Source organism: Calypte anna, chromosome 28 (assembly GCF_003957555.1).
Source record: "Calypte anna isolate BGI_N300 chromosome 28, bCalAnn1_v1.p, whole genome shotgun sequence".
NCBI lineage: Eukaryota > Metazoa > Chordata > Aves > Apodiformes > Trochilidae > Calypte > Calypte anna.
This window is the reverse complement of record NC_044273.1, coordinates 2,005,082-2,029,957: the sequence shown is the minus strand read 5'-3', so window position 1 is coordinate 2,029,957 and position 24,876 is coordinate 2,005,082. Positions and strand designations below refer to the sequence as shown.

At 50.5% G+C, this 24,876-nt stretch overlaps 1 protein-coding gene across 1 annotated transcript in view; it reads right to left on the bottom strand.

Annotated features, from left to right (window-relative positions):
- LOC103528243 (fibrillin-2) overlaps positions 1-24,876 on the bottom strand; it is a 146,921-nt gene that overhangs the window by 31,572 nt on the left and 90,473 nt on the right. The window contains 11 exon segments of the mRNA XM_030466655.1: positions 100-225; positions 1,714-1,767; positions 2,358-2,633; positions 3,331-3,453; positions 3,641-3,766; positions 5,424-5,543; positions 7,018-7,161; positions 8,623-8,775; positions 14,013-14,138; positions 21,824-21,949; positions 23,707-23,904. Coding sequence (XP_030322515.1) covers positions 100-225; positions 1,714-1,767; positions 2,358-2,633; positions 3,331-3,453; positions 3,641-3,766; positions 5,424-5,543; positions 7,018-7,161; positions 8,623-8,775; positions 14,013-14,138; positions 21,824-21,949; positions 23,707-23,904 — 1,572 coding nt within the window.

Below are 24,876 nucleotides of genomic sequence, written 5' to 3'. Positions count from 1 at the left end.
CTCAGGTTGGTGGTCTGTATCACACACCAAGTCTGTGCCACCCTCTCCCCCCCCCTACTGAGCTCCTGGCACCCTGAGCTGGGGCTGCCCTGTACCCACCCACACAGTTCTTGCCCGTGGGATCTGACTCGTAGCCCAGGTTGCAGATGCAGCGGTAGCTCCCACGCAGGTTCTCACACATGCCATTGGGGCAGATGTCTGGGTTGAGGGCACACTCATTGATATCTGCACAGAAAAGGAAGGCAAATTAGATGGACCACAGCAAGCACAAATCCAGAAAACTCCAAACTCCCTTCCCTAACTTTGCATTGCTCCTGGGTGTCAGCTGGGGCACCTCGGAGTATGCACTCTGCCTGGCTCCCAGCCCTGGAGAACGTGTAGTGGTGATGGAGGGGACAGGGACAGAGGGGAGTGTTACATTTGGGTGAGGCCAGGGCATGGGACAGAGGCTCAAGTCCTGCAGGATGCCAAAACCTCAGCTTCAGAGACTTGTAAAGTGCCTTGGAGAAACCTGCCTCAAAGCCAGAGGTGTTTGGATGGTTCTGCAGTGACGTGCAGTGGGCACCACAGCCCCTGCTGTGCACCAGCATGGTGGCTGGGCTCAGGTCTGCAGGACAGCTGGCAGCTTGGGCCTCTCCACCATCACCCACCTCCTGCCAGCTCCCATCAGCAGCACCAAGTGACCAGAGGATGTGGAGAGGAACCCAGGTGGCATCTCTTCCCTGTACCAGCGTCATCTCCCAGCCTTTTTGGACCAAAGCTCTGGTGCCGAGGCAAAGAGATTTGACCCTGGTGAGAAGCAGCCTTCCCCTAGAACAGTGGAGCTTTGGGTTTGGCCAGCAGTGTCCTTGTAGGGCCAAAGTGCCAGGTGGCAAGCAGCCCAGAGCAGGGTTGGCCTTTGTCTCCAGGCCATTGGAGTTCAGTTACATCCCCAGGGCAACACAGCCCTGGAGAGGGGAAGCATGTCTGACATCAGCTTCTTGCTCGAAAGCATCTTATCTTCAGCCTGAGCCTGACTTCAGCCAAGACCTGGTGCCCTGGAAGGAAGCCCAAGAAGCCACCAGGGTTTTGCCTCTGGCTCCTTCCCACTTGGAAAGTTCTGCAAGGCTGCAGATCTCTAGCTATTTCCTGCTGGTCTCAGCGCTGCCCCAACCCCTAGAGCAACCTTGGCACCACCAGGTGCATGTCACCTCCCTCCCTCTGGGAGACCCTGAACCCTCATCTCCTGGACTAAGGAGCTGGAGGACAGAGCTAAAAAGCACGAAGATGCAACTGAAGCTTTTCATTCCCAACCAAGCAAGGAGCAAAGCCAAATTCCATGCGTGCACCCCCAAGAGTGCGGTTCCCCTAGGAACCAATCACTTGATTCAACACGTGGTGCTCAGGGAGGCTTGCTCAACCTTCACTCGTGGTGCTTTAGGGGGGAGAAAAGACACTCAGCATCCCCTGTGCTGGTGTCCAGGCTCCCATCCCACCCACAGACAGGTGCTAACACAGATGGAGGTTCCTGCAGGCTCTTCCACCCACCCCGGCACCGAGTTCTCACGTCCAGGGTGAACCAGGAGCTGCTGCCTCTGCAGCACCCCCTCCACAACACCCACCCACGCTCCCATGGGCACACAGGTGCACATAAACTCCCTTAAAAGCAGCTGAAATAAACTGCTGGGAGTGCCACTGGATGTGCCTGAAACTGGGGAGGCAGGGTGGCCATACCTCTGCCATCAGCTGTTATTCCGATGCCGCTGCTGCAGAGAGCCTGGAATTCAGCTGTGGAGAGAGGACAACAGAGCTGTTAGTTTTTCTAGATGGTTCCTGCACAGTGACATTAAGTCTGAGGAATGGTGGGTTTATTGTTGGCTTGTTTAAATGTCATCTGTGGGCTTCCAAGTACTGTCTGCTTGCACTTACGAAATGGGTATTTTAAAGCAGTTAGTACAGCACCACGAGGAGCCCTGCACTGAGATCAGCAGCAGATTTGTGGATCCAACCTAAATTTGTTGACATCAAGGCATACCTCTCCCCCTGGCTAGGGCCTTCCCATCTCACTGCCAAGCTCCCTACACCACCCCAGGGACCTATAAAGACCCAGAAAATCTCTAAGCCTTCCTGGCTTTTGGCAAACTCACGATGGAAGAGGAACTTTGGGTGTTAGGAAGAATTTCTTCACTGAAAGGGTTATCAGGCATTGGAACAGTCTGAACAGGGCAGTGGTGGAGTCACCAAGGGATTTAGGAGTTGTGTAGACATATTACTTGTTAATATGGTTTAGTTAAGGACCAACATTGTTAGGTTGGACTCAAATGACCTCGAAGCTCATTTCCCACCAGGGTCATTCTGTGACTTTCCGTGAAACTCACCGGAGTTTTTAGCCGGGCAGGGTTGGCAGGGCTCTCCGAATCCATGGTCTGGGTTAGCACAGCAACACTCAGACTTGGTGACTGCTCCCGGGAAGGGACGAGCACAGGTTCCCTTTTTGATGCCCCCATAGCAGGTGCTGCGCATGTGGGTGTCCACGCAGACACGTCCATCCACCCCGATGGCCAAACCCCCCAGGCACTCGCAGCGGAAGGAGCCCTCGGTGTTGATGCACCACCCGTTCATGCAGATCCCTGGTGTCTCACACTCATCCACGTCTGAAAGAAGAAAGAACCAAGTGGCTGCCCCCCCCCACAGGCAGCAGGACCCACAGCCTTAAGGGGATTTGGGATGTTTTTTTGGTTTTGGGATGACTTGGGGACTTTGGGAGGAGAACCAGAGGTTTGGAGCATCACAGCCCCCCTGTGGGCTCTGCTGGCTGCCCCTGATGGATCAAGAAGAAAAAGGATCTGGGCTTCTTCAGTCTGCTGAAACTCAGCACCTTCTCAGAGTAGCAGGGGCTGCTCTCTACTCTCTTAATGAGACAGTGACCCAGAGGATTTGTCCTATCTCAGAGCAGCATTTGGAAGAAATGCCGTGTTCTCTTGCTCCTCTTCCTCCCCCCTCCATTCTGCCTTCACACCCTGACCTTCCTGGCACACAACACAGGGTGGAACGTGCTGTAGAGGCTGGAGAAGCTGTGGAGATGACTGCTGCCAGCTCACACTGGCCATGCAGAACTTCACAGCCCTTCCTTAACCTCCTTCAGAAAGAGGATTTCAGCTCCAGTTTGTGCTGAAGTAGTGGAGATGGAAGAAAACTTTCCCTTGTGCCCATTCTGCTGTGTGGGGGTAACTCCTGGTGGCAGAGCAGGAGATGCCTGGCAGCTCCCCTTGGCCTCAGACACATCCCAAGTCCCCAGGAATGTGGGGAGCAGGCTGGGAAGAGGGCAGAGAACAATAAGGACCAACGCACCGACACAGTACCGCCCGTTGGGAGCCAGCACAAACCCAGGTTTGCAGATACATTTGAAGCTGCCATCCTCGTTGATGCACATCCCATTGAGGCACATGTTGGTGGTGGCACATTCATCATGATCTGGGCAGGAGATCCAGAAAACATGAGATGGAGCAAGACTTTCCTGGGGTTATCACCTCGGGAGGACGCGGCCTGAGCTTGAACCCAGCCTGAGCTTGGACCCACCCTGAGCTCAGACCCAGCCTGAGCTTGGACCCAGCCTGAGCTCGGCCCCAGCCTCCCTGTGGCAGGTCAGGAGGGGACTCACCAACACAGTTCTTGCCATCAGGGGTGATTTCAAAGCCAGCATTGCAGATGCACTGGAAGCTGCCATCAGTGTTGACACAGCGGCCGTTCCTGCACATCACCCCGTTCATGATGCACTCGTCGATATCTGGTGGGGAAAGAAGCACAAAAAAATAGAAGCAGGTGTAAGGAGAAGATGTTCCAGCTTCCTCTGCTCCGCGAGGAAACCAGGCAAGGGCTCTCAGACACCAGAGTGTGCCCTGCTCCAGGATCAGGCTCTTCACCTCTGTACAAATGAGGATGGGAAAGATGTGGAGAAAGCTTTCTGGAAGCAGCACAACATTTGTCAGGTTATAGCTGTGGGATCTCAGCCCCTTCATGATGTCTTTGTCAACCTCAGGGCCCCCCCTTGGCAACTCAAACTATCCTAGGGATGGTCACAGTAGACACCAAAAGCCCTCAGAGCAGCAGCCCCGGGCTCAGGTTTGCCCACAGGGATGTGATCAGAGACTCAGCAAACTGAATATTCCAGGAGAGAAGTTGGGGTACAGCACAGCTGAAGTGGGGCAGTAGAAGAGGTGCTGTGTTGCACATCAGGAACATGATATCCACTTGCTCTGGGGGACAGAATGCCTCTGGGTAGAGCCAAAAGGGGAAAAGAAGGGGATTATTTCAGGTAAGGGGGTTCTTACTGACCCTTTATCCAGAGCTGAGCAAGACAGGATGAGCATTTTATGAGCAAATTACAAAAAAACAAGGGTCTGGCCCCAGCAGCAGTGGACAATCCATTTTGTAGATTTTTCTAAACATGGAGAAGTTAACTTGAAAGCAGCCTGGCAGAAAAGGGTCTGAATCACAAGTGAAATGGGATGGCCCAGCACAGAAGGAAATGTCCTTTGGGATTCTATCAACAACAAGAGCCACATTTAAGTGACACAGGACAGTTTCTTGTCCTGACAGCTAGAGAGGTCCCAGCTGAAAAATGACATCCAATTTGGCACCACACATGAGAATAGATTAAGGAAAAATGGAGGAAGTTGAGAAGATAAAACCAAGGACAATGAGAAGCTTAGAGACATTATCAATTCAGAGATCCAGGGACTTGAATTTGTTTAGTCTATCAGGGAGGTGACAGGGGGGGGTGACAAGTTGCAGCTTCCCAACATGTAAAAACCATTGTAAAGGAAACAGCAAAGACCCATTTTTCACAGCCAGAAAGAGAAGCACATGGAGAATTCAGCTTAAAAGATTTCGTTTGGAAATGAGGAAAGCATTTCACATTGTCAGGCAGCTGGGGAGTTCTTTGGAAACCCCTTCAGCAGAAGGCATTTAACAGCAGAATAAAAAAAGCAAAGGTTGGGCACTGTCTCCTTTCCTTTTTGTGCACATGGGACATCTTCCCATTGCTCATCAGCAGCAGTCCCTCACCCCCAGCCCTCTCTCTCTGCAAATGCTGACAGAAAGACTTTGCTAGGAATCATCTCTACCTTGATGGCTCAAAATCCTGTATGTGGTCAAAACAAACATCTTTAAACAGAGTCTTCTGCTCTTGGAAAGGACTCCAGAACTTCCTTGATTGCCACAGGCCAAGTTCAAGATAGAAAAAGGTGAAGGGAACTTCTAGACAGATTTCAAGCCACTGCTGAGTGAAGTTGTTGTGAAATCCCATCCCTGCCCTGGGTGGGAGGTTGGTTGGTGCTGAGCACTCCTCACTTGGTTTCCCCTTTATAACCAGGTCTCTGGTCACCCTCTTGCCACTCTTCCAGCACTCTGTCCTCCCAAATAGAGACCCAGCAAACACTCACCAATGCAGGCCTGCTTTGTGGGGGTGCTCTGGAAGCCTTCGTGGCACTTGCAGTGGTAGGAGCCAGGGGTGTTGACACAGTCACCGTGCACACAGGGGCTGCTGGAGCACTCGTCCACATCTGCAAAGAGAAAAGCCTCAGCCCACAAATCATTATTATACTCAGCAAGTAAATTATTATACTCAGGCAACTCAAGTGGCCTTCTGGGGGCTGCTGCACCCATCCTTTCAAATCCAGCATTGTCCTGACAGCATGGCCAAGGTCCCTCTGGATGTCATCTCCTCCCTCAGGTGAATCAAGTCCACCACCCAGCTTGGCATCACCATTGGATGCACCCAATCCCACAACCTATGTCATTGATGAAGATACCAAAGAGAACTGGTTCCAGTCCCTTGAGAGACACCTCTTGTTACTGGTTTCCACATGGACACTGAGCCATTGACCAGAACTCCTTAGACACAGGCATCCAGCCAATCCCTTCAATGGAGAGGTGGGAATGCTGTGAGGAGCTGTAACAAAAACCTTCCAGAAGTCCACAGGGATAACATCCAGAGCTCTTCCCCTCTTCACTGATGAGTTCACTCTATCAGTAAAGGACACTAGATGCACCTGGAACAACCTGTCCTTGGTGAAGCCATGTTGGCTGCCTCTGATCACCTCCGTTTTCATGTGTTTTGAGCTATCTTCCCTTCTGAACAGCTTACACCCAGCAACTACAGCCCTCCCCGTTGTGTCATTTGTCCCACCACATCTCAATGTGGCTTTCCAGCTTCACAGAGGCTTCCAGCATCTCCTGTTTGTCACCCATGCTACAGCCCATTGGTCCAGAGGCACTTCAGCTTGTATTCCTGGCTGAGCTGCCTCTGGAGCTCCTCTTATAAGTTAGCTACTTTCTTGATGAGGTCTTCTAGATGGACAGAATTCCAGCTGTGACATCCATCACTGCCTTCAACTGCCCAAGGGACTTCCAGGTGCTGGATCTCCATGCAACCTAAAGTCTGGGCTGTTATTTCAGCCCTGGGAGGTCTGCTTGGGTGGAGATGTCAGCACATGAAGGCTGTTGTTTGGAGATGCAGTGGGTGGACACCATTTTCTGTCAGCAGGACACAACCTCATTACAGTTCTCAAAAAAAAAAAAAAAAAAAGACCACTTCCTCCTAAAATGCTGATTTGTTTAAAAGATGCAAATTATTCTAATTCCTTGGGGATCTCAAGCTTCTAAGGAGGAGTTTGCTTGTGTGAACATCAGGGCTACACCTGTGGGGTGAGCAGAGCCAGCAGCAGCCCTACCCCTGGCAGAGAGCCCTGCCCTGCCCACGGGGCTGTTCTGTGGCAATTCCCACGGTGTGAAGTGGCCACCTCTAACCCCACGGCAATATTGTGGCTGTCAGAGGTGTCCCCTGGTGTTCCTCAGGGACAGACATATCTTTTCCATCACCTTGCTTTGCTGCCTGACCCCAGGCAGATCTCCAGCTCCTTGCGGGGAGCTCTGCCAGGGATGGAGCTTTGGGGACAGCAGGTTGAGGTGCTTTCAGGAGGAGGTTGGGGCAGAGCTGGAGCTGCCTCATGAGCACATCCAGCAGGAAGCACTCACCAATGCACTCCCCACGCACGTCCTGCTTGTAGCCCATGTTGCACTCGCAGCGGTAGCTGGAGGGGGTGGGGATGCAGCGCCCGTTCAGGCAGAGGTTGGTGAAGTGTTTGCAGATGTCAATGGTCTGGTTCAGGGTGGCAGTTCCTGGAAGGCACAGAGACAGGAGGATTCCAGCTCCCTGGCCAGGCAGGCAGGCAGGAGACAGGTAGGCAGACAGACAGGCAGACAGACAGACAGGCAGGCAGACAGACACACAGGCAGACAGACAGGCAGACAGACAGACACACAGGCAGACAGGGAGGAAGACAGGCAGACAGGCAGGCAGACAGGCAGGCAGACAGACAGACAGGCAGACAGGCAGACAGACAGGCAGACAGGCAGGCAGACAGACAGGCAGACAGGCAGGCAGACAGGCAGACAGGCAGACAGACAGACAGACAGACAGGCAGACAGACAGGCAGACAGGCAGACAGACACACAGGCAGACAGGGAGGAAGACAGACAGGGAGGAAGGCAGACAGGCAGACAGACAGACAAGCAGACATGAGACAGACAGACAGACAGGAGACAGACAGGCAGACAGACAGGAGATAGGCAGGCAGACAGACAGGCAGACATGAGACAGACAGGCAGACAGGAGACAGACAGGCAGACAGGAGACAGACAGGCAGACAGACAGGAGACAGGCAGGCAGACAGGCAAGCAGACAGACAGGCAAGCAGACAGGCAGACAGACAGACAGGCACACAAACAGACATGCTGCCTGTGCTCAGAGCCAGGCTTCCAAATTGGGTCAGCAAGAGTAAGAAAGTAATTGTGATTATTACCAATGCTTGAACTTCCTGGGCCCATTCCAGGCAGTCCTGGGATCCCTCCTTGTCCATTTGCCCCATTTGGTCCAATGCCTCCAGGCCCATTGAGTCCCGGCCCGACACCATTGGGCCCAAATCCAGGAATTCCTGGAAAGCTCCCAGGGAACCCTGGCACGACTGGGAGTCCTTCAATGCAGAGCCTGCGGTACTCATCTGAAACAAAGCAGCTGCCTCAGGGCTTTTCCAGGAGTGCCTGAATCCCCCTCCTGCCTCTGCCAGAGGAGACCAGAAGGACAGAAGGACAGAAGAGAGGGTGGGCAGTGATGGGAAGGGGGCAGATGGGTGAGGAGGGGTTGAACACCCTCCACCCTGGAGCAGATGATGGGACACAGCTCGCCAGGGTGTTTGGCAACAGCTTCTCAGGGTGCCGGGGCAGTGGCACCGTGGGGTCCCCTTGTGTAGGGGGGGACAGGACACCAGAGGGTGCCAGGCAGAGCTGGTGAGGGAAGAAGAGAGGCAGAGAGATAGATCCATGTGCTCCTCAAGGCCTCCTGCTCCTGGGCTCACCCTTGTTTGGCCCCAAGGTTTGATTATTGTGGGAGCCAAAGAGCTGAAGGAGCAGGAGGAAATTCTTGCCTTGGCTGAACTCATCTGGCTCAACTTCAGATGAGACCCAGGCTGGGGAGCCAACATCCCTGGGTGACCTTCCTCTTGAGGAGCATCCACCGCAACCCTGGGGTCCCACTGGGGCCATCAGAACCAGGGTGTTGCAGACCTGTTGTGTTGCACTCACCAGAGCCCCGCACAGGACACATCTCTGGGGTCTGAGCCATGGCCCAGCAGCGCCCCGAGTCACAGCAACACTGCATCTTGGTGTACTGCCCAGGGAGGTCCCCAGCACAGCGACCCCCAATCAGGGCAGAGAAACAGGTCCCAATCCTCTGGTCTGCAGGAGAAGGAAACATATCCACAAGTGTTATCACCATGCTCACTCAGCTCCTGACCACCCCATCCCAACAGTTGTCCAGTGTCCCAGTGTGTCATCTCCATGGGTCCCGAAGTGTCATCTCCATGTGTACCAATGTGTCATCTCCAGTTGTCCAGTGGCCCAGTCTCACCTCTTATTCTAACCTGAGGAGGTTCTCCAGCACCTCAAAGAATCCCAGACTAGTATGGGTTGGAAGGCACCTTCAAGATCATCTCACCCCAATCCCCCTGCCAAGGGCAGGGAATCCATCTGCAGCACAAGGCTCTCATGCCAGCCCTCATTCCCCCATATCAGACCTCATGGTCCCATTCAGGCTCCTGAAGCAGCCTGACAGTGACCCAGAAGCATCAGATTCTCCATTGGGAGCTGGATGGGAAGGACCCAGCAGATTCTGGCTGATTTCACAGAGCAGAAGACATTTCCTCACCTCCTCAAAGAAATGGGGTCACATTTGTGAGCAAGGGGCTGCCCACCAGTGCCAATATCCCAGTAAAACAGTACAGAACTGGGCCAGGTGGAGTGGCAGTGTCTTCTCCCCTCTTGGACTCCTGGACCCCACATCATTAAAATTCAATAAGGTCAAGTGTCAGGTCCTGCATTTTGGTCACATGAAGCCCAGGAAATGCTACAGGCTTGGAGAAGAGTGGCAGAAAAGGACCTTGGTGTATTGATGGATGGTCAGCTGGATAGGAGCCAGCAATGTGCTCAGGTGGCTAAGAAGGCCACTGGCATCCTGGCTTGTATCAGAAATTGTGTGACCAGCAGGAGTTGACCCTGTCCTGACCCTGTCCTGACCCTGGGGAGGCCCCACTGAGCACTGTGTTGAGTTTGGGGCAGCTCAATACAAAAATGACATTGGGGTGTTGGAGCAAGGCCAAAGAAAGGCAACAAAACTAGGGAAGGAATTGGAGAACATCCCTTCTGAGGAGCAGCTGAGGGGGTTTGGGCTGTTTTGTGTGGGGAAAAGGAAGCTGAGGGGAGACCTTGTCCCCCTTTACACACACCTGGAAGGAGGGTGTAGTGAGAGTGGGGTTGGTCTCTTGTCACTGGTGACAGATGACAGGAGAAGGGGAAATGGCTTTAAGTTGTGTCAGGGGAGGTTTAGGTTGGACATCAGGAGAAACTTTTTTTCCAGAAAGGGTTGTTAAGCACTGGAACAGACTCTCCAGGGAGGTGGTTGAGTCTCCATCCTTAAATGTATTTTAAAAATCCCCTGGAAGTGGTGCTTGGGGACATGGTTTAGTGGTGGGTCATTGGGAATAGAGTAATAGGGTTAGGACAAGGCTGGACTCAATGATCTTGAAGGGCTTTTCCAACCTATGATTCTATGCTTCAATTCCATCCTGTATTTTCCTCGAACTTCTGCCACTAAAAACACTTCCCTGTGATAACAGCAACCCAGAGCTGCCTGCTACTATTTTAAGGGTTCCCAGACAGTGAAGGGACATTCCCCAGCCATTTCTGCTCCAGGCTGAAGCCTTGGCTGCAACACTTCTTCCCCTTGGTCTCTCCCACTGCAGGACAGAGCTGGCAGACCAGGGTGGTCAGCCATCCCTTACACCCCCTTGGAGATCCAGGTCCAACCCTTCCAGTGTCCATCAGTGATCCCTGATGCTCTGCTAAGCAAGGACCTTGCCACAGCCACCACTGTCCACTGGGGTCCTGCTTATCTTAGGCAAGGTCCTGCCTCTCTTTCCCCAAACTGGTCCCATGAAGGAGCAGTGGTCCCTGTGGTCCCAGTCATCCCAGTGGTCCCAGCATCTCTCACTAAAAGGATGGAGCTGTTCCCAGTCCCACGTCCCTCCAGCCTGATCTCTCCCATTCCCAGAGGATGTGTTTCAGGTTTGTTCCCATAGCCTGGACCCAGCTGGGAACAAGCCCTGGATGGTGGGCAAAGTCCAGGAGCCTGGCCAAAGCCACAGACACCAAGCCTAGCACCAGTGTTTGGTGTGTGTGGCTTCTGGACTAGGCCCAGGAGGCTGAGGGTCCTTCAGATGTCCAGCAGCCTCCATCTGGCACTGAATCCTCTAGGAAAACCTGGAACCTTGCACTCATCCATCTCTTGTCCTTGTTTCTCAAGTAGATTAACGAGGAGGAAAGTCTGGTCTGATTTGTCAGCTGTGCCTCTGGACTGACATTAGCCAGCAGGCTGACATTTCCCTGAAATAAATTGAAATTAATTGCATGGAACTGTTTGATCTGCAGGCTGTGGTTACATTTCTGCTCTTATCACAGCTCCGTGACTTGCAGAGGACAGGGACCCCATTTAATGCCAGGGTGAGTCTGTTCTCAGAGACAGCCTCCTACCCTCCTACCCAGTTCAGCACAAACTGTTCCCTTTTGGGAAACTTTCTCCACCAAAAAGACAGACAGACAGACTGGAGAAAGACAGACAGACTGGAGAAAGACAGACAGACTGGGGAAGGGCAACTTGAGGGAAGGGAGTGAAAGCAACACTGGATCAGCTCCTAAGCTGAAAGAAGGGAAGCCCAAGCCACACGTTTGGGTCATCCCAAGCCCTTGATCTCTGGGAAATGGGAAGAGTGGCCACATCTTTGCAGGTTTCAGAAGCTGCTGGAGTTTTGAAAAGGGTCCCATTCCCACAGCACATCACCAGGTTGCTGTTACACAGCACAGGCATGGAGCCCACACCTACTCCAGAAAGAATCCTAAAATCATTTTGGTTTGGAAAAGCCCTTGGAGATCAAGCCAATGACTCTGAAGAAGAGAGCAGGATGGTGGGAATATTGGGGAAAATTTCACCTCAACCCCTCAGCTAAGAGAGGGCTGAGCTTAAATGAACTTCTAGATTTGAAGAGGGTGTTTTGGAATAAACCCTTGGGGTGCTGGAGAGGACAGATCCCACCCAGCTCCTTCTGGTCTTTGGTGGGACACTTGCTGTCCCAAAGGTGTGACACATGTGGCACTTAATGGGCAGCTTAGGAGCCTCCTGCCCCACAGACAGACCTGTGCTGACAGGTTTGAGGAGGCAGGGAGGTCACAAAAGTTGTGTAAGGGAGGGAATGGTCCATTTCTTATTCAGCTGGACAAAGGTTTATTTGAAAAAAAAAAAAAAAGAGAATTTCTTTCTCATGAGAATCTATCAGATTCCCAAACAAGGTGACTCATACATTACACCTGACAGCATTTTTCTTTCTGCAACTAGAACATGATTAATTTTTGCTCCAGGCTCTGTAGATAGAAAAGAAGTTGTTGGGTTTTTTTCCTCCCTGTCATTAATATTTAGGACAGAACAGGAAGCTGGACCTGAGCCTTTCCATAGCACTAACAATGATCTGATAACAAGGAGCTTTTCTGTCACAGCTCCTCTCTCCAACCCTTCACATCTTCACCTTTCCAAAAGGCAATTGAACTTTCTGATCTGAGAAACAAACCCCAGGATTCATCCTGACTAAAGCAAGTGCCCATGCTGAGAGCAAGTAAACAGAATTTATCACATGAACTGTTGTCTGTTACAAAGAGAAATGGACCATCAAATATTTACAAGGCTTGGAAGGGAATTTTGCTCTGTTCAACATGCAGGATTCCCTCCAGGCTCTGCAGGCTGGGGGCAGCACAGCTGGTCCTGGGACCCAATCCAGTCCTGGGAAACTTTGGCATCCACAGACCTGGAGCCAAACTGAGTCAGGACGAAGAGGAAGGGCAGAGCCAGCCCCCAGCAGCCCCCAGCCCTGAGTCCTGTGGGCATGGGGACCATGGGAGTGGGGTTTCCACGTGGTGCTAGAAATGGGATCCTGGGGGAGCTGCAAGGTCATGTGCAAGAATTTCCAGCCTTGCAAGCTCAGCTGGGGAGCAGCAGAGGTGTCTGGGCTGTGCTTGTGGAACACCTCTTCATCCCCACTGCCTATGGAGGGGATCCAGGCCACCAGCTCTCTGCAATGCAACTCCTGAAAGGTTGGGTTTAATGAGATGAAACCAAGTGAGTCCACAGCCTGAGTGATGATTAGCTAGGGGCTGTAAGGGTTTATGAGCCATTACCTGTGATCTGAGCAGGAAGGAGGAGGAGATGAGAAAAGTCCCTGTTTATTTGCACTGGTTATGCAAACAGATAAACCTCTCCCCTCCTTCACCTCTGCAAAGCAGATGAAGGTGCAGATGGGGATGTTCCCCACCCCTGGGTCCCTCTTTGCTCCAGGAAGGTCTGTAAACCTTCCCTTGGATTTAGACACTCCCCAAGCACCCCTGGTCCTGCAGCTGGGGGCTGGGGAATGCTCTCTCCCTGGCTCACACCTAATGCAGAAGAGGGGCAATGCCTGGGATTCCCCTGCTGCTGGTGCAGTTGTGTGGGTAGGGGCACAAGGAGCCTTCCTCAGACACCTTCCATCCCAGCCCTCCTCCTGGTGTCCTCAGCAACCCATTGTCAAACTTCAAGCACTGAGACCCAAAATTAAAGAAAGCATCCACGTTCTGGAGCTGGAGGAAGGCCTGGTTTGCAACAACATCAAAACGTGTGTCCACGATGGACCCTGTCAGCCAAGGACAAGACAGGACTTTGTTCCTGCAGGAACAAAGTCTCCAGTGTCACCAGATAGGGATTTGCAAATCCCCAAGTCTGGGTGTTTCAGAGCATGATCTCTCCCTGTCCCCGTGGTCCTGAGACCACTGAAACCAGAGAAAGTGAGGGGTTGGAAGGGACCTTGAAAGATCATGGAGTCCAACCACCCCTTGCCAGAGCAGGGTCACCTCCAGCAGTCACAGAGGACACATCCAGGTGGGGTTTGAATGTCTCCAGAGAAGGAGACTCCAGAACCTGCCTGGGCAGCCTGGGCCAGGGCTCCCTCACCCTCACAGTGGAAGGTGAGAACTGGATCTTTCAGGTTGGAAAAGACCAATGGGAGCATGGAGTCCAACCATCACCCCTACTATGCAAAGTCCTCACCTAAACCACATCCCCCAACCCCACATCTAAATGACCCTTGAACGCATCCAGGTGACTCAACCACCTCCCTGGGCAGCCCATGACTACTCTTTCTATGAAAATTTTTTCCTAATATCCACTCTAAACCCACCCTGCTGCAGCTTGAAGCCCTTCATTCCCTCTTGTTCTATCACTGATTCTCTCCGAGAGGAGCCCAGCACCCACCTCTCCAACAAGGTCCTTTCAGGGTGACCCAGGGAGCCAGGAGGTCTCCTCTCCCTCAAACTAAACACTCACAATCCCTCAGATTTCTTACCAATGCAGCGGGCTCCATCAGGGCTGGTGATGAAGCCCCGGGGACAGGTACAGACGTAGCTGCCAGCTGTGTTGGTGCAGTCACCACCGTCGCAGACGCCGGAGATGGCGCCGCACTCGTCCACATCTGGAAGGGAACAAAGCAACAGTGACCATCTTGCCCCTCAAACCTTTTTTTTCCTTTCGTAGAGGTGGCATGGAGCCAGGAGGAGAGCTGGTGTTATGGGTTCTCCTGGTGCTTGGCTTCCTAGAGGTGGAGCCATATGGAAAACGAGGCTTCACGGAGTCCTCTGCCCACCTGGAGAGGGTGCAAGGGTCTGGAGTGACAGGGCAAGGGACAATGGCTTTAAATTGGAGGAGATTTAGACTGGATGTTAGGAAAAAGTTCTTTACCAGGAGGGTGGTGGAAAAATGGAACAGGTTGCCCAGGGAGGTGGCTGAAGCCTCATCCCTGGAGATGTTCAAGGTGAGGTTTGATGAGGCTCTGAGAAACCTGATCCAGGTGAGGGTGTCCCTGCTTCTTGCTGGGGAGTTGGAGAGATTGCCTTTAGAGGTCCCTCTCAACCCAAATTATTCTATGATCTCTACTGACAGTGTAGGTCTTTGGGTAGGCTGACTGAAGATTTTGAGCTCCCAAAGGAAACTTCAGGACAGAAACTTGTGTGGAGGTACATGGCTGGCTGGACAGGTCCCTCTCTGTGACTTGGAGGCCACTCTGAAAGCAGAGACACAACATCAGAGACAAGAACAAGGTTTTTCAAAAGAACCAGGCTCTTGAACTTCTCTGAACTTCTCCATGCAGGAGCAATTTTGTTCAATTTGCAGTATGTTCAGACCTCTAAATCCATGTGAAAAGGCCTCTGTGTACCAGTTCTGCAAGGGGAGCCTGGACTCATCACTCTGTGGGTCCAGCTCCTCAGAGGAACTGATGAAAAGATTTGTGAACAAATTTACAGAACACCACCAGGAGCAAGCCCTAACCTGAGCTGTTTGTCTTGTCACAGGGAAGATCAGTGAGACAGAGCTCTACATTGAGTCCTTGGAGAGGAGAGATCACAGCTAATTACCCATGGCAATCAAAGAATCTGTCATGTTTCTCTGACATATCCATGTCAATCAAACAAAGACCCCCAGCCACGTTTGCAAGCTCTGCCACACACTGCCACGTGTGGGGTGATGACACAACAACCCAGGGAGGTGCAGCTCTTTGGATTTAAGAGCATGGAAAAAAAGAGACACAAAGATGATCCAAGAGCTGGAGGCTCTCAGCCCTGGAACCTGGCTGGTGTTGTTCAGCCTGGAGCAAAGAAGGCTCCAGGGAGACTTTAGAGCATCTTCCAGTGCCTGGAGGACTTGGGGGGCACTTGACTCTAAGGATTTGTCTGGGAGCAGGGTTGTGGATTCTTTTTCTCAACTAAACTTCGGGGATTTTAAACTAAAATTGCTTTCAGAAGTGGAGCTGAAATGAGATCAAACCTCTAATTTATCCACCCAGAGCAGCTGGTTGGTGGTCATGGTGCAGGTGGTGGTACTAAGCTGGAGGAATATTTGCCCAACAGTTTTACAGTGGCAGAAAAAAAGAGGTGTCTTGGCAACTTGCAAAGTAAATTATTTCTGCTCAGTGACTTCATTTATTTTACTTTACATCTATGGGGCTGTTGTGAACAAGGGGCAAGGGGATTTTTCTCTGCAATTCCAATGCTGCCTGAGACTGGTAGGAAAGAATAAAAAGGGAACTGGTTGAAGTTTTCTCCTTCAAGGGGATTTTTCTGCTGTGAAGAGCATCCCAGCCCCACACAACCTGCTGGCCTTAGCATGGGGGAAGCCTCAGCTGCTGCAGGGTGCACTATGGGGCATGAAAAGAAAAGGCAGAACAGCAAAAAGCTCTCATCTGGGAGTGGGAGTGGTGGATGCCTTGGGAAGAGCTCAGCCAGCAGGCTTTGGGGATGATGAACAGATGGGAAGAGCTACTTGAACCCAGGCCATGGGGACCAGGAGTCCCCAAAAAAACTTGGTTGGGATGATGGATGTGAGGCACAGGGATAGATGAGAGACAGGGGCAAGAAATGTCTGTAGGATAGGTGTGGGCTGTGCCTGGCCAGTGGGAAACTAAGGAAAAAAAAATTAGTTAGGATGGAAGTGCCTGACTGCAATCTCACAGTGCCCTGCAGTGGCTGGAGATGCTAATACAGCCCTGAGGATGGATGTGAGAAACCCTGAGCAGAAGCTCAGGTGAGGATCATCCCTGGATGTCACAGCTCTTACAAGAGGATGGTGACAAAAGGGAGGGGTTCAGAGTCCAGGAAAATGACTCAAAGCCTGGAAGAACCTGCCTGACATTAAGGTGAAGCAAAACTCAAATACCTTATCCAAGAACCCACATGAGGATGTGACAGGGTGGTGGAAAAGAGACACACAAAGAGGATGCTGAGAGCAGCTGCAAAAAGAGAAGATGAAAACTGAAGCCAAGACTTTATAAATTCAGGCTGGAAGGAAGCAAACAGATTTACACCCATGGTAAATAAACTTTGGGTTATGTACCCAGGGATAGGGTTGTTTCTTCAAGGCTTGGGATAGATTCAGCTCAGGGATGGATCCACCAAATCCACCTAGCAATGTCTAAAGGTGTTCTGTAGCACAGGACCAAACCCAAGGATCTGGTTGTACAGAGAGTAAGCACTGTCCTCAGTCCTCCAGAAACATCTTCACAGAATTCATCCTTCTCTCTAAGATCAGAGAGGCTTTCAGGAGTCTTCTGCCATTGCATCTCAGGCACTGTGACCACTCTACACCTACCTTTGGCTGCAGGGTGGGAAAGCCATGGACATCTGATGGTGACAGTGAATTCCCATCACCCCAAAGCTCCCACCCTTGCTCTGAAGAGCTACAAGAAGCTCTGCACTATCAGACCTCTTGACTGCAAAAGTCATCTGGAGAGTCGAGCATGTTGGGTTGGGGTCAGATGGTTTAGATGGTGGCAGAGCAGGCACCTCCACCAGGGTTTTTTAGAGACACTATTGCCACTGGGCAGGAATTACAGGCATGAATTCATCAGATCAAAATGGAAATGTCTAACCAGGGCAGAAGAGTGAAGATTTTTCCCTGAAAAGTGAGGCACAGTGAAATTCATCCCCATACAACACGTGCTTGAGATGAGCCCAGCTGAGACATGGTCTGGCCAGAGGCCCCCATGGATGCTCCATGTGGGCAAAGCAACAATCTTCAGTCTCTCCTCCTTGCTCACACAACCTGTTACAAACACAATTATCTTCTTACTTTGCCTGAATCTGTGAGGAAACAAGTGAAACCTTGATTTCAACATACACAAACCAAAGCCCAAGTGCCCAGGGCAGGTTGTACACTGGTATAGCAAGAAGCAGGGAGGACACATTCCTCTTTGGCTTCTTAAGAACTGTAAAACAAGGCTTTCAGCTAGCCAATCCACACACAAAAAACCCAAAAAAACCCCAAACCAAACCAAAAACCCACTTCCCCCACCTGGGCCCCTGCAGCCAGAGAGATTTTATCACTCCAGCCTGCCCTGTCATTTAATTACAGCCCTGTGTTTGGTTACAATTTGCAGAACACTGGAAGGGAAAGAGCTTTATGAAGCAAAAGCTGGTTGTACTACTAGAAAGAACAGCTTAAAGCTTCAGCTCTCCCCAGGTTTGTTGTCTGGGAGGGCTGGAGGCCAGCTGACATCTTGTTAGATCAGTCCTTAGGACATACCATCAGTCATCCAAGAGAAGGCATTCATGTTGGGGGGGGTGGAAACAGCAACTGCATTCCATTCTTAAGGAAAACCAGAGTTAATTCAAAAGGTTAAATCAGACTGCAACATTTTTTTCCCCTTGAAAGCCCCAGCTCAGATGAGCGTGGCATTAGCAACCCAAGAAGCAGGGGGGGGGAAAAAAAAAATCCAGACTTGCTGAAGCCTACTCACACATCCTGTACTTTGAGAACCTGAGCTCAGGGCTTTGTTGTTTCAGTTCTTCCCCACCACCTTTGCCTTCTTTCATTTTCTCTCTATAAATTGTCTCTTCGTTTTGATTCATTCAGAGCTGAAAGGCCCCAGAGAGCTTGACCCAGTGGGACAGATCTGCAGCCCTCTCATTAACACCCAGCTGCCAGCTCTGGGTAGGGAACCCTTCCAACTCCAACCTGGCTACTTCACCACTTTTCCAACTCTCTGTTAAAAATTCAAGCAATATTCTGTGCACTCTGCTCTTCAGACAATGGCAGGATTGATTTAATGCAAACGTTGATTTTGGATCTGGTTTCCAACTCGCTGCTTGGAGTTGGCCTGATCATTAAGGCTGAAAATGCTGGAAGCCAAAGGCTACAGAGCTTCAGAGAGACTTGCAGCCTGTAAAGCCCATCCAACATGGGTGCCCACAGACATCTTGAAACCCCAACTTTTCCAGCTGCTAAAAAACACCAAGGCTTGATGGAGAAAACATCTCTGTGTCACGTAGCAGAGGTCATGCCTCATCAGGGCTCTCTCGTGCAATGCACGGGACTCTCAGACCTTCCCTTCCAGAAAGCACAAAGAAACCACAGAGGAGAGGAAGGGAACCCTCCAAACCACACCAAATCCATGGAAATGAGATTTTAATGGATCCAAACAATGAGCTCTTCTGTAGACATTTTGGAAGAAAATTGAAAACACACTAACAATAAAATGGCTCTCGTGTTCCTTTCGGGGGAAAGGGGGGCAGCCTCCTTGCTCTGCTCATGGAAAAGGCAGGAGAGCTCCTTCTAGTTCAGAAATATCAATGAGGCTGAACAGAATAATACAAGAAGAGCTTCATCTTCACCAGAAAATTGGGAATTTTGTGCAGTGGTGACAAAAGATTGTAGTATCTACCACATCAGCCTATAAATGCTAAATAGAAAGGGGTGATAAAAAGAGGTGAGATTTGTCATGAAAGGATTTATTCTCCCTTGGTAGAATCTGTCTTCTGGAGATGCTGAAGCTAAGCAAGAAGGATCTGCCCTGAAAGGATCCAGGAGCCTGGATGCAACATGCCAGGCCTTCTGGAAGAGAGAATTTTTTTGCTGGCCACGGCAAACTCTCCAAACCAGAAGAGAAAAGCTTCCTCTGGTGCCTCTATGCAATGAGAAAGAGCATGATAATAAGGTCAAAATGATGTTCTGAAGATTAGTTCTGCAGATGATACACACTAATTTTGAAAACTCCTTTCTTGTTCAAGCTCAAGCCCAGAGAGAAGCCCATTTGACATTGTAATTAAATTGACCTAAACTGCCAGAGTGGAAATTGCCTAGTGAAACTCTCAGACAAGTGAAACCTTGAACAGAGATGGTTGCACAAATTATGCAGTGCCTTGCACTCCCCTGTCTGGTATTTCTTCATGTATATTTTTTGTTTGTTTCTTTTGTATGTTATCATCCCCAAACAATTTTGGATGTCAGACACTTATTCCTTTGGGGGCATTGGAAAGCATCCTGGGTGAAGTGCTGGCTTTACATCCTTCACTGATAACAGAGCTGGCTTAGTGTTTGGTTACACAGTCAAGGAAGGGCTATTAAGAAAAGATGTTAAACTATTGGCAGAGAGCTGCTGAAATCATGGAAGGAAAGCTTTATTCAGTCAGTAATTCCACCCTTAAGAATATGCCATGGAATTGTTCCCTTAAGTGTAATTTTTCTTGTTCCTTCCAGGATAATTTAAAAATGTAACAACCCCCCCACTTCCCTTCAATTTACTGAGAAAGGTATCTGCAGAAGTTGTGTCTGATTTCAGCTCTGATGTTTCCTTGCTGTGTTTTACCCCATTAGTGCCAGGAGGGCTTTCTTCTGTCCTCAACCCTTGTCCCAGCAGTGCTAAGAAGATGTAACCATGTCCTCCTCAGCCCTCCCATGCTTCTCCTTCCCCTGCAAACCCCAGCACCTCCTGCTCTTTCCCAGTTTCCCCAGGAACCCAGCCCAGCATCACTCCATTTAGTTGTGAACAGGCACCATCTGCCCTCCTTATCTCACACAGAGCTGGTTCAGAGAGCAGTCTTCTCCTGCCCCACCACTGCTGCCCATCACAGACTGGTTTTAAGTTGGAGGAAGTGAGCAGGCAATGCCCTGTGCCAGAAATCTCTCATGATCCGTGTCACAGCCCCAAGCTGATCCCTGGAGCTCCCTCAGAATACAATGAACAAAGGCCTAAAATAAGCCACTATTTGGAAGTGTCACGTTCATTGGGGATGAGCTGCAGAAAGAACTCTGGAACTAAAGCAGCCTTGGACTTGGATGATGTTTAAGTTCCAACCCAAACTCGACATCACGTGGGTGTTTTGCAGCTCAAAAAAAAAAAAGAGATCATTTGCCTTTTGGGCTTGACCAAAACTCACCCCATATAGCCAGCTGCAGCCCCTTCCCATCCTGGGGAGGCTCAGGGCTGACCCCCACTATCAGCATTGGAGATCTGGCCTAAGAAAAGCATCTTCAGGCTTCAGGGATTGCAACCAGAGCCTCGATTCCAGGTGCCATTTGTGTTAAGAGATAAATATCACCCTGGGAAACCAGCAACATTATCTCTGCTCCTGCCTCTTCCCCCCCAGCAAGAGCCCAGAGCAGCTCAGGGGAACACACTGGGGTGTTAATGAGGGAGCCATCATTAATCAGCAGCCCCAGCCACACAGGCACTGACCTTTGGCTCCAAGGCAATCCTATCTGCTGACTTCACTCCCCAGGAGGAAGCTTCCAAGCAGAAAAGACAAGCTCCTGGGAGCTAGGGAAGAATTTAACATGTAGCTTGAAGAATTCCTGGCTGAAGAATCTGAAGGCAAAGAGGAAACCAGCTCCTCTTCCTAAAGCAAAGAGGTTCTCAGAGCAAGCTGAGCAATCACTGCTTTCACCAAGTTGGTGCAAACAAGGGAGCTCTTGCAGCTTGGAACACACCTGGATAAAGAAAATATCCTCTTATGTTGGTGGTGGAGATTTTGATTCAAACCCTGGGCTCAGGGAGGAGGTGACTTGGACTGGCAGCTGCTCTGGCAGGACAGAAATTTCAGTCAATCAGGAACTTGGTGCTCTGGCAGCTTTACCAAACAGATCCCTCCCAATGCATTAAATCATGCAGCAAACTGAGGCAGGGCTCAGATCTTCCTCTGTTTATAAAGTGTTGGTATCAGGTGAACCCCCTGTAAGCTGCTGGCTCTTTATTCCCTTGTTCACCTTGCTGAAGTGAGTCCCATGGGGTTTGTGATGACCCAGACCAAGGTGTCCTCTTCTTCACCTTCTGGCTGCCTAGTGGGGACCTACTGGTGATTCATGTCTGGGAAACAAGCCCTCAAAAAACAATCTCTACCCTGTCAGGCTGGAGCATCCCTCATGTTTAAGTCATTCTCCCAGAAGGACCCCCAGGTCACTAAATCACACCCAAGGCAAGCACCCTCTTTTGGTGGTCTCCTTAGCAATGGAGGTAAGATAAGTGATGGAACAGACACTGGAGATGCTGGAGATGTCTCTTTTTATGGCCATCCAGGAAGGAGAGTGAAAGGAAGCTATTTATGGCCCCACCATGCTGCTTTTGCAGGCATTCTGGGATGTGGGGACCCACACAGAGGCCCCTCACATCTGGATGGCAGATTTAGACACAGAGTTTGTTTTGAATCTTGGTATGGAGGAGATTCCAGCTCAACTGACTTCACGTGTCCTTTGCCTGGTCCCCAGCCAGCACGCGTGAGGCAGAGCAAGGCAAGGACAACTTTTTTCATAGAAGAATTTGGGTTGAAAGGGACCTCTAAAGGTGATCTCAGAGCATGGCTGGGAGGAGGGAGCAGGAATCTCCAGCCTTACCTTCACACCGGTGGTTGGTGTCACTCTGCTTGTGTCCTGCAGGGCATTTGCACTCGTAGGAACCCACTGTGTTGATGCAGTTTCCACCTTGACAGAGCCCAGGGATGGCTTGGCACTCATCCACATCTGCAGGGAGAAGAGGAAAGCCCTTAGGACATGCAGCCAGGCACCAGATGAATGTTCAATCCCAGCATGGTGGGAGTGTTGTGAGAATCAGAGAAAGTTAGGAAAGAAGCATAGAAAAAAGCATAGAAAGAAGCAGCTTTCTCCAAGCAGGAGGATTTACATTTCCTAATGCAATTAGAATTAATAGAATCATAGAATGGTTTGGGTTGGAAGGGACCTTAAAGCTCATCCAGTTCCAACCCCCCTGCATGGACATGGACACCTCCCACCAGCCCAGGCTGCTCAAGGCCCCGTCCAAACTGGGGCCTTCCATATTTCCAGGGATGGGGCAGCCACAACCTCCTTGGACAACCTGCTCCAGTGTCTCACCATCCTCAAATTAAAGAATTTCTTCCTAATGTCCAACCTAAATCTCCCCTCTTCATGTTTGAAACCATTTCCCCTTGTCCTCTCATTACACACCTGTGTCCAAAGCCCTCCCCCAGCTTTCTTGTAGATGTTGCCTGTTTCTTCAGATATTGCCTATCTGCTGACACCAAAGATAAGGTGAAGGACAGAAAGCAGACATAAACATAATGCTGCCTTATCTACTCCAGCAAGAGGGAGACAGAAGTGTAGGAATATTTTCCAAGGTGTCTCCCCCCTCAGGGTTCATCTCAGTCTGGTAGCTGAAGGTTTGGTGGGATGTCCTGCTGCAGTCTTAGAGAGCAACACCCACAGCAGGACAGGGAGGGAACCCCTGGACCAAGGGGTTTTGAACAAACCAAGGTTTTGTTCTTCAGCTTCATCCCTGGAAGGTTCACCCTGCAGCCATTGCCTCCTCATTGGGGAAGGGAAATTCTGCTTTCCAAAGTAGATTGTGAAGGCCTCATTATTTACTGATACAACCAGCAGGCCCATGTGCTGCAGATATTATTTACACTTGAATTCTGCTTCTAGGAACAGTAAGTGAGAAATCCATTAAATCTCTCCTGAAGAGACTGGGCCAGCAAATGCAGATTACAATAGACACCAGGAGAGCTTGCTTTCCTCTTCAACCTTCCCAGTTTTATCCTGCAAACAGTGGCCAATGTAGGACTTGGGCTGTAATTCTGGCTTTGCCCATGGCACATAAAGGCTGAAATTAATTACAAATGCAGAACAAAATGCAGGCAGCTCTAACAGGAGCCTCCTGCAACCCAGTGCTGGGGAGAAGCACCAGCAGCTCCAGGAAGGGACCTGCTGCTAGGACTCAGTAGACCATTTTATTTTCACCTGGGTGTCCCAGACATTGAATACAACCTCAAAGCAAGGGATTTCTCTACATTGTAACTGACTGTGGGATCTTGAAGGAGTCACAGCTTCTGTTTTGAACCAATAGCACGATTTACAGAGTGCTAGTTAGTGCAGATCATCTTCTACAGCTGGAAGAGCAGTTCCAATAACTACCAAAAATGAGGGAGCATGGAAGACCCAACAGGTAGCTCAGTTTTAAGCTTGAATAAACACCTGCCTGGTCCACTGCATCCTATGGGATGAAGGAAGTCACCCTGGAATCACAGCATGGCCAGAACATTGTGCTAAGAGGCTCTTCCATCATCCCACGGAAGACTCAAGCTCCACAGTGATGTTCTGTGACACACAACGTTGGCTTTAGCATCTCCTACAGAGACAACTCCTCTCTCTCTTGGTTTCCTGAAGCTGCTTATCACTCTCAGTGCCCACCAGGCTGGATAAAGGGACATCCTAGCACTTACCCTGGACATCCCAGCACTTACCCTGGCAGGCTCCGGTGCGGATGTTGGGGATGAAGCCGCGGCGGCAGGGATGAGGTTGGGCAGGACACATCTCACATGGGTGACCCCAGGCCCGTCCAATGGTGGCACAACACATGGTTTTGGTGCAGACAATGCCACTGAGCTGGCCCTGGCACATCTGGTTATTGACTTGGCTGAAGCAGGGACCAGTACGATAGTCTGAGGGAGAAGAAGAACATGCACAGATCAGGGCATGAACACAAGGTCCCGACCTTCCCCTCTTACCAGCACAGCCACTCAAGTGTAAAGCCAAGAAATCCTGGAGAAAAAACTATCTGTTCATGAAAAGAATAAAAAAATCAGACTAAGCTGGAGGTGGTAACCTCCTTTCTGTGGTCATTCTAGAAGTTCTCCCACCCATCTCATGAACTATACTTATTCTATGCTCTGAGTCACTCCCTTTAAGCACAGGCCCTGGAATGACCTCAAAACATGAAATATCAGGCACAGAGGCAAGTTCAGGGCTACAAATTCACCTGCTTGGTGGAACTGCTGGGGTCAGCAAAGCAATCAACATCCATGGCTGTGGGCAAGGATGCACTTGGAGCCAACATGGCACAAGCATCTCTGGGACAGCCTTAGACCCTGGCAGCCCATGGAACATAAACATAGAGGATGATGCAGATATTGTCCTGCCAGATCACTCATGCAAGGGAGAAGTCCCAGATCTCCCCCACAAAATGTTTTGGGATAAAAATTCCAACCCTCTTCCCATGATGTCTTCTCTAAACCCCACAGAGGGATTTCTATGGATAAAGGGACATAGCAACCTCCACCTCCTGCAGTGAGACACTTCACTGTGATTAATTTCTTCAGTTTAACACTTAAAGGTCCCCTGGCAATTTCAACTCATTCTTTAAAACCCAGATGTTGCAGAAACAACCAGCAAGCTTCCCATTCCTAACAGGGATCCTCCTAGCCTTACAACCAAGTAGCTTGGGCTTGTTTGCACTGAGGAATGTGGATCTGCCACTGCCTGGGCTCTCAGGATCCCCAGTTAGGGATATTAGCACAGCAGGGAACAAAATTCTTCAACAAGAGGTTTGCTGGTTTTTGGTTTTTTGGTTTTTTGGGGCTTTTTTCTTCTACTGGGAGCAGATGATTGCATGCAAGTGTTTGATCTGTGGCTGG